The sequence below is a fragment of the Vulpes vulpes genome, chromosome 2 (genome assembly GCF_048418805.1).
Source record: "Vulpes vulpes isolate BD-2025 chromosome 2, VulVul3, whole genome shotgun sequence".
Taxonomy (NCBI): domain Eukaryota; kingdom Metazoa; phylum Chordata; class Mammalia; order Carnivora; family Canidae; genus Vulpes; species Vulpes vulpes.
The window spans coordinates 93,773,209-93,787,286 of NC_132781.1; the positions used below are offsets into that span (position 1 = coordinate 93,773,209).

General features: G+C 40.2%; 1 protein-coding gene across 18 annotated transcripts in view; it reads left to right on the forward strand.

Annotated features, from left to right (window-relative positions):
* The window catches only part of SVIL (supervillin), a 153,978-nt gene that overhangs the window by 46,774 nt on the left and 93,126 nt on the right, over positions 1-14,078 (forward strand). For all 18 annotated transcript variants that reach the window (XM_072749284.1, XM_072749271.1, XM_072749273.1 and 15 more), the window contains exons 2-3: positions 3,724-3,781; positions 9,503-9,594. Coding sequence is in view for 17 of the 18 variants with exons in the window: in XM_072749271.1 (XP_072605372.1) it covers positions 3,724-3,781; positions 9,503-9,594 (150 nt within the window). In the remaining variant the exon portion in view is untranslated. The remainder of the gene's footprint in view (positions 1-3,723; positions 3,782-9,502; positions 9,595-14,078) is intronic.

The following is a 14,078-nucleotide window of genomic DNA, read 5'->3' on the forward strand; positions in this document are numbered from 1 at the left end:
TAGTTGAGGGTCTTGCCTTTGGTTTGGGGCATGATCCCAGGGTCCTGGAATCAAGTCACGCCTCGGGCTCCCTGCAAGGAGCCTGCTTCTCCCTCTGTCTATGTCTCTGCCTCTCTCTGTGTGTCTTTCATGAATAAATAAATAAAATCTTAAAAAAGAAGAATATAAAAACAGATGTTCCACATCACATGTCATCAGGGAAACTCAAAACAGTAAGATATTACTATGCACTTATCAGAATGGCAAAAATTGGAACACCTGGGTGGCTGAGCTGTTGAGTGTCTGCCTTCGGCTCAGGTCATGATACCAGCATCCCAGGATTGAATCCCACATTGGGCTCCCCTCAGGAAGCCTGCTTCTCCCTCTGCCTGTATCTCTGACTCTCTCTGTGTCTCTCTCATGAATAAATAGAATCTTAAAAAAAAAAAAAAAAAGAATGGCAAAAATTCCAAACACAGACACCACCACATGCTGGCAAGGATTGGAGCAACATAAACTTTCATACATTGCTGGTGAGAATGCAAAATGGTACAGCCACTTTCCCAGACACTTTGGCGCTTTCTGACAAAACTAAACATGTTCCTACTCTATACGATGCAGCAATCACACTCCTTGGTCTTTACCCAAAGGAGTTGAAAACTCATGTCTTCTACACAGAAACCTGCACATGGATGTTTATAGCAGCTTTATTCATAGTTGCCCAAACATGGAAGCAACTATTCAGTAGGTGAATGAATAAACAAACTGCAGTCCATCCAGACAATGGAATATTATTAATCACTGAAAAGATGTGAGCTGTCAAGCCATGGAAAGACATGGAGGATCCTTAAATGTGTGTTACCAAATGAAAGAAGCCAATCTGAAAAGGCCATATGCTATGTGACTGCAGCTACACGATGTTCTAGAAAAGGCAAAATGAGGGAGATGGGAAAAAAGCAGTAGTTTGCAGGGGGCAGACGAGGGAAGTGAATAGACAGGATTTTGAGGGCATTGAAAATACTGACTGTGTGATATCACAGTGAAAGATATGTCATTATACATTTGTCCAAACGCATAGGATATTGTAGATCTTCAGGTAAACCATGGACCGTGGGTGATTAGGACTTGTCAATGCAGGTTCATCCTTGGTAAAAATACACCACTCTGGGGAGTGATGTTGCCCCTGGGGAAGCCCATGCGTGTTGTAGGGCTGTCACCCTACAGGTGACACCCTCTCTGTCACCTTCCCCTCAATTTTGCCGTAAACCTGGACCTACTTTATAAAAATTAAGTCCCTTTAAAAAAAATAACAATGAAATAAAAAAGGGGCAGCCCAAGAGGTAATGCCTAACTTAAGAGCTTCTGTCTCAAATTAAAATTTTTGAACCTCCAATAATATCTGCCTTGTCTTTTCCCACAATTTAACTCACATGTTGTTCATAAATCTTAACTCTTAACGATGGGGTTTTGGCTCCCTGTTAGGTGAAATATTTCATTTAACTTAGCCAAAGCCAGACTCAGAGCAGCCTGGGAATCGTTAGGCGGCTTCCCCGCTTCCCAATACATCAAGAGTCTCTGTACAGTTCCTTTTTGTTTATTTTTAGGGAGAGGAGGAGTTGTTTTGGACTCCCCCGGTGGCGGTGGCGGTGGCGGTTGGGTTGCAGCATTGTCTCTGTAGCTGGAGCAGGAGCCGGGATTCGGCCCTTGCTTTGAAGTGGTAACATCATGAATGGCCGGTCCGTGGAGTGCAGCCTGCTCCCGCATCCCCAGGCCTGATTTCTGCTTGTAATCTGATTACGGGGTTTGAGCTGTTCCAGCCTGCAGCCTCCTGCTCTGCATTTACTATACTTTCAAGGACACGAGTGCCCAATTGCTCCAGCCCTGTGCTGTGAAAAATCTCAACCCAGTTTTGCTTAGACGAGCTGAAGGCCAGGGCTGGTTGAGCACTGAGCTATAGAGCAGGCTGTGCACCTCAACTTTCTCTGTGCCACCATGTTCAGAAGCCCAGAGATTGCCAGCTATCTGGGAGCTTTCAAGTTCTCTGAGAAACAAGGTAAGGCAAGAGAAATATAGGAGCTGCACTTACGGGTTTATTTTATAACATTGATGAATACCTTTGCATCCTCCATTTTACCTTGTGTTCTCCTGTGTCCCATTAGTGATACAGTTTCCTCGAAGGACACTTGAAAGATCTAATTGAGTTTATAAATTAGCTAATTTTGTGGCTGAAAAACATGAGGTTTGGGGTTTTTTTTTCCCCCTATTTTAAATTAGAGATACTGCTCAACCACTAGAGCCTTTGTGCAGGAAAAATTGCAAATTCAATCAGAATGCCCAAACTTTGGATCAAGTTCTGGATGTGCTGTGTTTTAGCTAAAATAGTTTTCTAAGCCGAATGCTATATATGCTAAATTATTACGTAGACAGTGGTGCTTGTCTTTGTAGGAAAACTTCATGTGATACTCTTTGGAACAAAATGTTGTTTTGGGTGTACAGGAAAATACATGCTTTCCATTTAACTACTGGAGTGGCACCACCGATTCTGTCCACTGATTGAATGAAACTGAGATGCTAGCTGTTTTGAGTGTCACATGTGAAATTCAGGCATTCTGTGTCAAAATCGTTTCCAGCACAGATGCATGATTGGGAGGTGATTTGAATAGTCCTCAGATTCAGGGAATATTCTTCTACAACATTTGGTAGCTTTTTGAAGTGACTTCTCATTTTTAAAATACATAACAAGATATTTGTATAATTAGGAAAAAAAGCCTAGATGTTTAATTGGCATTATTACCTTTCGTTTTATTGTATCTCTCTAGTTGGTCTAGAATTTCCAAATTCCAGGATTCTGATGTGTGTTGCTGGATAATGACATGTCAGCATCTGGGGTATTTTGTACTTCATTTTCCTCAGGCTTCTGCCCCCCAAATATTAAGCAGTAAGACGCACTTGCTTAGAAGTCTGTATAAGTGGTCTGCTTGTGGTTTTCTTGGTGGATGAATGGTTACTATGCCAAAAGCTGTAAAACAGATTACTTGCCATCAGACTGGTATAAATTTGTCTGTGCCTGGTTTTGATTAACTGGTCCACCCGGATGTGTGTTTTTGTTGCATGGGATTGTTACCACCTGTCTTTACATAATACATATCTTCTCTTCAAAAATAAAGGAGCAAGAAGTTGATGTGATGTGTTGTTATTGTTTAGATTTTAATGGAGGCAATTAAAACAGCAGAAGTGTTCCCCTGCTCTCCATCAACCCACTGCACACACACATTCTTTAAAGGCATCTCAATACATCAGGCGGTGATGAGTTTCACCGCTTTTGGTTACCTTGACTGAAATTGTTTAATTTTTTCTCCTTTTTTTCCCCTGAGTATTTACTATGTTATTCAGTATTTAATTGCTTTGAGTTATTCTTGTAGCTATAACAAATTTAAATGATAGCATTGAACTATGTCAGATTTCTGTCTCTCACCCCCCCCAAGCAGAGTTATGTAGGCTAAATTTTGGGAGAAGAAGAAACCTTGCCTTTGTAAGATGTGTGTTGTGGAATTTGATTCTTAGACGGTGTCATTTTTGTATTCATATTTCTTGTCTGGTTAACAGTTTCCTTTTTCTTAAGTCGTATGTTCAAAGGGACTTTGAAAAATAACCCCCCCAACACACATTTGAGTTTTGTTGTTTTTTTTTTTTTAAAGATTATTGTGTAGCTATTTCAATTTTATATTATTTCTTTCTCCTTAGATTTCAACCAGAAAAACTTAAGCTACATTGGATTACCACGTCAAAGAAAAGTTCCAAGGTAAAGTGGTCTTTGCTCAAGGAATCTTAAATTTTGATGATTTGTGGTAGCTTTTGGAATTATTCTCCTAAATTCCTAATTCATGAGTTTGAATGTTTGGCAATATGTTTTCTCTCCAGAGTTTGATTTATTAAAATATATGAAGTAAGCTGACCTAATAATATGTTCAGCCAAAAAAAAATTCTTTTTGTATTTATTAATGCTGTTTATGGGAATTATTTGCAGAACAGATAAAATTTTGAACCTGTAAAGGGCTGTTATCTTTTTTCTCATACCCACCTCTAAATGTGGGATGTTCTTTTGCAATCTGTCCATCAAGTAAGAGAGCTTTTGATTTTTTAAGAAAGACTTTAGCCTAGTTCCTCCCTTCAATCCTTCTTTCCTTCCTTTCTTCCCCCACCCCCACCAACCCATTCTTCCATCTGTCCAGTGAGGTCTCTTAACCATTATGCACTTCACTTCCCTTGACTGCAAGATATGGGTACTAATTTGATTTACCTAATACGGTGAGACTTTATGGTACATAATCATTTATATAAGCTCTTGTAAAAATTAAAGTTTGTGCTAAACAAGATGACTGTATCTCAGATGCTTCTTAGTAGATCACTGTCCCTAATAAGTTCTGAGATTTTTCAAGTGAAGACACAAAGTTATTACCCTGAAGACATGCAGACATTGATCCCAATCTACACTTCATGATGATAGAAGGAGCCAACCCTGATCTACCCCTCATTCCACTCAGATGCTCTTGTTCCTAATGTATCACGTATGACATTGTTCCTTTTCTATAAAGGGTTTGCATTTCAATGGCATTGAATAAATAGCTGTTCCCATCAGGCTGAGCCTGGCTCTGCATTTGAAAATGGCAAAATTGGTCTTGTGAGCACATTAGATGAGATAAAGCCTTGATGGATTTGATCTGTGTCTTAGTACCAGGTCAACTAGAGCAGGAATGAGGCAGGGTCATCAGTAAGGCTGTCTTGTCTGTCTTATTTGACTCAGGAAATCCTTTTGTAGGGCTTGACACTCTCTCCTATATTTCTCATCTTTACCATACTTTTGATAGAACCTAAGGCTAACTAAGATGTAAATCTTAGTTAGTTCCAGCTACTATAACAAAATACCATAGACTAGATGGCTTATAAACAACAGAAATTTATTTCTCACAATTCTCGAGGCTGGAAGTCTGAGGTCAGGGTACCAGCATACTGGGGGTGAGGACCCTCTTTTTGGTTGCAGACTACCATGTTCTCGAATCCTCATTTGGTGGAATGGGCTAGGGAGATCACTGGGTCTCTCAGGGGGTCTGTTTTGTTTTGTTTTGTTTTTGGTTTGGTTTTCTTTTTTAAAGATTTTATTCATTTATTCATGAGAAACACACAGAGAGAGAGAGAGAGAGAGAGAGAGAGGCAGAGACACAGGCAGAGGGAGAAGCAGGCTCCATGCAGGGAGCCTGACGTGGGACTACATCCCGGGACTCCAGGATCATGGCCTGGGCTGAAGGCAGGCACCAAACCGCTGAGCCACCCAGGGATCCCCTGTTTTGTTTGTTTTGTTTTGTTTTATTTTTATTTTATTTCAGTTATTTTAATTGAAGTATAGTTGATCTCTGAGTCTATTTTTATAAGGAGACTATTTTTGTTCATCACCTAATTACCTTCCAAAGTCCCTACCTCCTAATATCATCACCTTTGGTAGATGTCAACATATAAATTTGGGGGGACACTGATATTTAGACCAGAGGAGCTTAGTTCCCAGTATGTCCCTAGCAGGTTGATTTAGCTGAAATAGAGCTAGTAAGTGACTAAAAAAAAAAAAAAAAGGAAGAAGAGGAAAGGATTGCCTATTTAAGGATAGCAGAAGCATGAAATAGAAGGTCAGACATTTCAGCAGAGGGACACAGCCGCTCTGAAGTGGTGGGCAGTGACTCCTGTGGACCTATGCAAATTACAGCCTCCTGGCCGAGGTACTGAGTAAAATAGACTGGAGATACAAGCACCTGCCTCCTTCAAAGCAGTCTAGTCAACCAGACACCAGAGGTACAAATACGAGGTGGTAGACTTTGAGCTCTCCTATCTTGTAATATAAACTTCAAGTAGAAGAGTGAGCAGATTGTAGGGAGCCTTTCCCAGCAGGGGTGCTGACTAATCACTGTCATGGGTAGCCCCATTCTGTGAAAGATCAGAGGTAGTAACTGCCGAAGGATATCCTGTCCTCACTTTCATAAAGTTTCCCGTTTTCTACTGCTGGCATTTAAGTAGGTTAATGGGACACATTGAAAAAAATTATGGAAGTAGGGAGCAATCTCTTCTTAGATTTTGAAGCAGAGGGAAGGAGGGTAGAGTATGAAAAATGTAGTCCTAAAGAGAGCACTATTTCAGAGGTAAAGATATATAAAAAATATAAAAGGTGCTTCTTAATAGTAGAAACTTTTAAAAGGTAATTCAAAAATCAAGTCTAGCATTTACTTTAGTTATACATGGAGACATGGTTTCAAACTGAAATATAGGATCATCCTTCTCGTTGAGCTGTGGCAACACACCCATGCCTACAGAGGATGTCAGCAGGGACCCCTTGTCCCAGGGGTGATGGTCCATGAAGAAGAGAACGCCATCCAGTATGTGGAGCTCAGTGCTTCGGAGTTACCCATCATGTGAGCCAATGTCCGTGTGACTTGGGCTCCCCTAGTCACACTGCTCTGGTGCTTCTGACTCAAAAAAGTAAGAGGAGAGTAATGTTAGGGCCCTTTGAGATATTTGTGTTTTAACGGCCTTTAGATGATCAGGAGTTCACAGATGTTCCAGAATTTTTTCTTTTTCTTTTTCTTTTTCTTTCTTTTATTTTTTTTTTATTTTTATTTTTTTGAGAGAAAAAGGGAGAGTCTGTGAAAGGGAGAGACAGTCATGTGACAGGGAGGGACAGAAGAAAAGGCTTAAGCAGGCTCCATGCCCTGTGTGGAGCCTGACAGGGGCTCAATCTCACAACCCTGAGATCGTGACTTGAGCTGAAACCAAGAATTGGAGACTTAACCGACTGAGCCACTCATGTGCCCCTATAAATCAATAATTTGAAATAAAATACTGTAGTATGTTCTGCAAATAAGAAATCAGGATACCGGGATCCCTGGGTGGCGCAGCGGTTTGGCGCCTGCCTTTGGCCCAGGGCGCGATCCTGGAGACCCGGGATCGAATCCCACATCGGGCTCCCGGTGCATGGAGCCTCCTTCTCCCTCTGCCTATGTCTCTGCCTTTCTCTCTCTCTGTGACTATCATAAATAAATAAATTAATTAAAAAAAAAAAAAGAAATCAGGATACCATGAGAGAAAACAACAGAGGCACATAATATAGATTAAGAAAATGGTGGAACAGGGACTGGGGCAGGGGGTTTCTTCCTTGAGGGACTGACCTTAAACAGAGGCCCAGAGCAGAAACAGGATGAAGGCAGGATGGAGAGGAGAGAACTCAGGTAAAGGACACAGCATTTACAGTAAACCATGTTAAGAACTATAAGAGCTTTTCATGACAGCGCTTGGGTTTTCCATTGGTTTCTGACCAACAGTGAAAAGGCTGTACTTTTTATTGGTGCTGACACTCTTGTAGCTTACTTGAAGACAGTAAGTGCAGGGGGTGTCAGGGGATGACTTGGAAACCCCACTACAGAAGTTCAGAAAGGTGTTTAACTGGGAAGTAGTTTCTTAGTCTTAAATATCTGCATGCTTCTATTTATGTTTGAAAATATAAGATAATATTTGTACCCAAAGGTCAATGGCCTGAGAAACTCAGTATTTCAGCGTGTGAGCCATTTCATTTTAATATAGAACTCTTTTCCTGAAATTTTACTTTCCCAGAGAAAGTACGAAACTTCATCAAGATGTTTAAATAAGTAAATAAATCAATTACAGTGGCATGCCATTCCTTTAGTGGGCTACATTTCTATAGTTATCTAATTCTGTAGGTTTATACTAAGTCATACATCTGAATGAAACACCGAAAAAGAATTGTCACTACATCATGATTCACTATATAGAAGTCAGCACTCAGTCCAGATTTCTGACCCAAGCAGGTGTCCTAGGATCTTCAAGCCATCTGGAGTATGATCTATAAAGACTCCTTATTCTGAAGACTTTTAATTAAATAATGTGAATACATGGGAGTCAGATTTATGAATAAAGCCCTACCACATCTGTAAGCAATAACTAAGATTTCAGATGAGATGAATGGCATCCCATGTCTTGAAATGTGCAGCAGCACATTTGAAAAAATGTGCTGATTGAATTCATGTATGGGACACAGATGATTTGTGTGTTTCACTTACCTACTATGCCCAGCACCTTCCTTAGTCTACGCTTGGACCTGTAGGGACATGCACCCCTGCAGAGCAGAAACACAAATGGAAGACCAGCCCTTGAGGAAGGTTGGCTTTGCACTGACCTTCAGCCTCTGCAAGCCTTGCAAGTCGTTCACCTCTCTGGAGGTGATCATATCACTGGAGATATTAGTTTTCCTGTTTTCATACTGTGTTTTCTTCCTGCATGGTGGCAACTCTGTCTCTCTTGCCCAACCCCAGGCACACTCCCGAGGAGGCCCATGGGGTTGGTGCACAGCATCCTGGAAGCCACTGCATACAGTGTGAGAGCAGGAGCTAGATTCGTATCTTGTCCTTGGGCAAACTATGTAGCAGTTTCCTAATCTGCAAACCAAAGATGATGATAGTGCCAGTGGTGTGCTGAGGCCGGCTCACACCTCGTGAGAGCAAATGTGTGCCTCCCTTTCAGCTTTGAGTCCAGCAAGTTCTGTGGGAAGCTTGAAAATCAGCCATAGTGGGAGTATTTACAGCATCAGCAAAGACCGCAAAGCATGGGCTTAGGGGGAAGTGGGTGGGAGAGCAAGAGGGTAGGAGCCTGTTGTTAAACATTTAGCAACACAGCACTGAGTAGTTCAGGCCTCAGGGGGTCTTGTGAAGATAATTCAGATTACACCTGAAGGAGCTCCTGGGTAGCTCAGTGGTACCCTTGGGGTCCTATGATCAAATCCCACATTGGGCTCCCTGCAGGTAGCCTGCTTCTCCCTTTGCCTATGTCTCTGCCTCTCTCTGTGTCTCTCATGAATTAAAAAAAAAAAAAGATTTATACCTGGATTATGCCTAGTTATAAAAAAAATACATATAGTAAGTACTGAGTTCCTCATTCTTCCTTTGTTCCAAGACAAGTTTTCATGAGCCTTTCAGACCTGTTCACCACACTTTGCTTACTTGGTTGGTTGAAGGCATTTGTTACTTCAATATAATTTCAGCTCTAGAGGAAAGCATGTACATAATTGAGACGAGTTGCTGATTTTCTGAGGAAGAGAAGAAAACAGAAAGGTTGAGTGATTAATCCAAGCTTACACAGCTATTGTTGAGTGGCTCTAGAAGAGGTTGTCTATCCCAACCAAGGTGCCCAGCTCCCAGTTCAGCCATGTTGTTAACCCCTGACACCATGCCACCTGCCTATACTAATGTAATTCTTCAAGTGCACAAAAAAAGCCGTATTAACATAACTATAAATAGATGAAAAAAGCTGCCATTTAACTCTCTGAAATAAAACTTTTTACTTGTAATCCACATACACATATTTAACTATAACAGTTGTGTAACATTTGTTCTGCATTTTGTCACTAAATTTCATATATCTTGATTCAAATTGACTTTAAATATTATTAATGGAATAATTTAATTTTTAGCTTTCAGAAAGAGTTCTGGCTTGAAGATAAAGAACAGCTTGCTAACCACAAAAAAGGAATCGATGCTAAGCTTTTAACTGCACTTCCGAAAGGTGAGACTTTTTCTTATTGGTTGACCAGTACAGAGCATGTAAATATTTTGCCACTTGATTTTTTTTGAGGGGAATTCATTCATTAATCTCCCATGCATACCCTCCTTTGTGTTCCTTTTTGCCTGTTCCAAGAATTAACCTTAGTGAAGGTACCTCTCTTCTTGTGTGTTTTGTCTACATCTTTTTCATTCATTTTAGGCATCCTCGGATATTCCCTGGAGGCCAGGTGGGGAGGGTGACAGAGGGAGCCAGCATAGAATCAACCTTTGTTATCTCTCTTACTTTTCACTCTCTCCAGGGGCCGTGAGTTTTGCTCATAAGCCCATATCTTCTTGGTCCACTCTTTCCACTCCTTCCACTTCTGTGTGCTTGCCAGTGTGTTGCATTTACACCGAGTATCTTAGAGCTCCCTGCCGGGCAGCACACTGGGCTTCCAGTGCATATCTTACATATCTCATTTCTCCAGTAGGTGCTCACATGTTCAGTGAACTAGCATTTTCATTGGTGAAGATGCATGAGCAATAAAACATTTACACCTGCCATCAACCAACTACCCCTGTGTTTTGACTGCAAAGTGATGTAAATGTGAACCAGATCTTTATTTCCCCCAGCTCTAACACTAGCACAGGGTAGCACCAGCTCACAAGCTGCCTTCACCCCCAAATCAGCTATGTAACCCTTACTTTAGAAGAAGCAAGTTTGATGGAAGGCCAGATACTCTTTTTTCTTTCTTTCTTTCTTTTTTTTTTTGGTCCTCTGAAAGAAACAAACAAACATAAGATCAAACCCAAGAGAAATTAGACCAGAAAAAATATTCTTTTAATAGAAACTAAATCTAATTTAAAAGACCCACTGATAAATGTGCATACATCTTGAGGAATTGAAAAGGTGATATGCTTAGACATAGTCTGATAAGGATGGATATTCAAAGGTCCCCAGGGATTTGGCCTTGTAGAGAAAATTTAAACAAGGACATTTTGCAATTTTCAAGTACTTAGAAAACTGTCAACTGAAATACAGACTTACTCCATATTGCCCCAGAGGCCAAAACCAAGAATAATGTGTTGAATTACAGGGAAATAGGTGAGGTTTCATAGGAGAGTGACAATTCTGATAGTTTGCAGACCTGCAAATGGAATGGGCTTTATTACTATCTTATCTGCTCCCATTGGCACTTTCAAGGAAGGTCATAGGCTTCCATGGGAAGGACACCATGCTGTGGGTGCCCCCCAGATAGTGTGACGTGGAAGGGCCCTTCTGATTTTTCAGACTGTTTGTGAAAGACAAAGAAACTGGTTAATCTGAGTCAAATTTACAATCTATGAAGATGATCCAAACAAAGTACAAGGGTGACCAAATTGATTTTAGCATGAGCTTGGAAGATTGGACTAATTAGGCAGAGTTCTATCACAAAAGCTGCTTTACTCTTCCTCTTTGTCTACCCTGTTCCTTTTCTTGATATGTGATAGTACATGCAATATTGGGATCAGAAAAATTAGAAACAGCACATGAGATGTGAGGTTTCTTTAAGGTTCAACAGCTTGTAACTCCATATGTGCCAAAATTTAAGAACACACAAGTTGATGAACCAGTTTCATTAGAAAATATATCATAATTGGTTATAAAAACATACTTTTTCACAAATCAAAGATAATGCCGCGTATTAATCAGATTTATGTTTCCAAATTCACACAGTCTTTAAAACATGTTTAAAAAGTGTTAGAGCCCCTCCTCCCCTGAATTTCATGTGACTTCCCCATAGTCTTATTTCACATTCTGCACTTTACGAATTTGGGCAGGCATGTTTGGAAAGACCCACATAATACCGATAATCTCACTTCTCCATCTTAACAAATATTTTAATGATTCTGTCAACTCTTGGCAGTATGATGGGGAAAGTAGGAATCGGTTGCAGCTTTTCATGGCGTAGAGTTTCATGTCTGTCTATACATTTACAGAAGTTTCTTTGTGTTCATTTAGTGAGAAATTCTTGCTTCTGTGAAATTGAGCGTTGAAATGATCATTGGCTTTTCTCTGAGGGTCTTCCTTTAACTGTGTATCACAGCAAGTTCTCCAAGGGTTAAGAGCCTTCACCTGTGTAAAGATTATAATATTAAAATAGATTTTCCGCTTAACAATTATGAAATGGACCAAGTATATTACTCTACTTTCTTAATAGCTTTCTTGAGATATACGTAGTATACAGTTCATCCATTTTTAAGTATACAGCTCAGTGGATTTTAGCATATCCACAGAGTTGTACATCCATCACCACAGTCAGTTTTGGAACACTGTCATTATCCCAAAAAGAAATCCCACACTTCTTAGCCGTCACTGCCACCACCCCCCCCCCCCCGCCGCCCCTCTGCCCATTCCTCTAGTTTTGTAATCACTTATTTTATAAGCTGCTTGTCTTTAGATTAGTGGCTGCCATCCAAGTGTAAAAGTTAAAGTGTGTTACTTCTCTGGAAAGCCAGATCAGTTTTCAGGACATTCTGGGTCTGGCCTGTGCTCTTGGCCTGTCCAATTCAGGGTGGGAGAGAGGTGTTCTTGGCAGTCCCTTGCCACTTATATTTCTTTGGAAGATTCTACTGTACTTGGGTTTGGACAACTGAACTCGACAATAACTTTACCAGAAAGCCTGTTTCTCAGGGCTAATTAAAGAAACTGTGTTCCCCAAGAAGACTACCCAGCAGACCAAATTATGCTGGGTATTGGCATTATATATTATGATAAAGCATGTTAGGCAGTTAAATGACTTTATAAAGTATGATAGACCTGACAGCCATTGCCCTTAAATTACCTGACTTGGAAAATGACCATTGATTCCCATCAAAAATAACTGAAGAAATAGACTCATGGAATCCGTATTGCCACAGAAGCACCATTCGGAAATCCTCAAACAAGGGCAGCAGGCTCAGAGAGCAGATGCAATGAGGGATAATTTAGTGTGTGTCACAGTTTTAATGTACTTGAAGGCGAAGTAGAAAATTCATTACAACCAAAGTTAGATCAACAGTGCCTGTTTAGATCTGTATTACATGATGACTAGTATTTCTATTACCTGAGACATTTATGAATTGTACACATTATGCCACAGCATGCAATCAATTGAATTATGGCTGCTTAATCCCATTTAAAAAAATTTATATTTCCTGTTTTTAGGAAATATACACTGATGAATTTAAGGTGTACCATGTTGCCAGTTACACTTGACTGGTTCAGAAAAATTAATATGTAGGGATGCCTGGGTGGCTTAGTTAGTTGAGCATCATATTCTTGGTTTTGGCTCAGGTTGCGATCTCAGGGTCTTGGGATGGAACCCCGAGTCGGTCCCCACATTGGACGTGGAGCATGCTTGGGATTCTTTCTCCCTCTTTCCCTCTACACCCCCCCGCCCGCCCCGCTCTCTCTCTCTCTCTCTCTCTCTCTTTCTCACTCTTTCAAATAAATCTTTAAAAAGCTAATATGTAAATATGTGTACATCCATGCATGTGTGTACACACATGACACATGTAAATATGTGTATGGAAAAGGATAAAAATAAAGCAAATGTAGTAAAGTAGAAGCATGTTATGAACCATGTCTTCATTTTTCTATAAGTCTAAAATGATGTAACAATTAGAAAAGATAAATTTTGGTAGACCATAAACAGTAATAAACTATATTCAAGACTATCATCCAAGGGCACCTGGGTGGCTCAATAGTTGAGTGTCTACCTTTGGCTCAGGGCATGATCCTGGGGTCCTGGGATTGAGTCCCGCATCAGGCTCCCCACAGAGAGCCTGCTTCTCCCTCTGCCTATGTCTTTACCTCTCTGTTTGTGTGTCTCATGAATAAATAAATAAGAACTTAAAAAAAAAAAAGACTATCATTCACATGATACCTTGGCGTAGTGCTTTATGAGTGAAACAACAGAGGGCAACATAGATTTCTACAGCTGGGGTGACTTCTGTGATTTCTTAGTATTAGCTCTTTTTCAATGCTTTATAATAAACCTGACCCAAAAATTCCAGCTGGAGGGCCTAAGAGGTTGTTGGATTTCCTCCCCTGGAAAGGGAGGAAAAAATACACACACATCAGCAATTCAAATAAAACCTCATTCTCTTTTATACAACTGAAGTGTTTTCCCATGGGATAGATATACTAGAGTAATTATATCGCATGTTTGTTTTGCTAATTTTACTTTAAAATTATAGTCTTGGGAAAGGAAGCTTGTCTATGATTTCTTTTGTCTTCCACATCTTTTCTTTCCCCTGTAATCTCATGTCTATAGGAATGAAGCAAATCTTGGTAACTAAAAAATATACTTGTTACAAAGAATAGACTGAGAGGTAATTTGTTTGCTTAAGGGATTTTTTTTTCCCTAAAAGATTCACTATAGATTTCTATTAAGAATGAATAAGCATGCTGATATATTTATTTATTTATTTAATTTTCAAGTTGTCTCTATACCCAACATAGAGCTCAAACTCACCATCCCG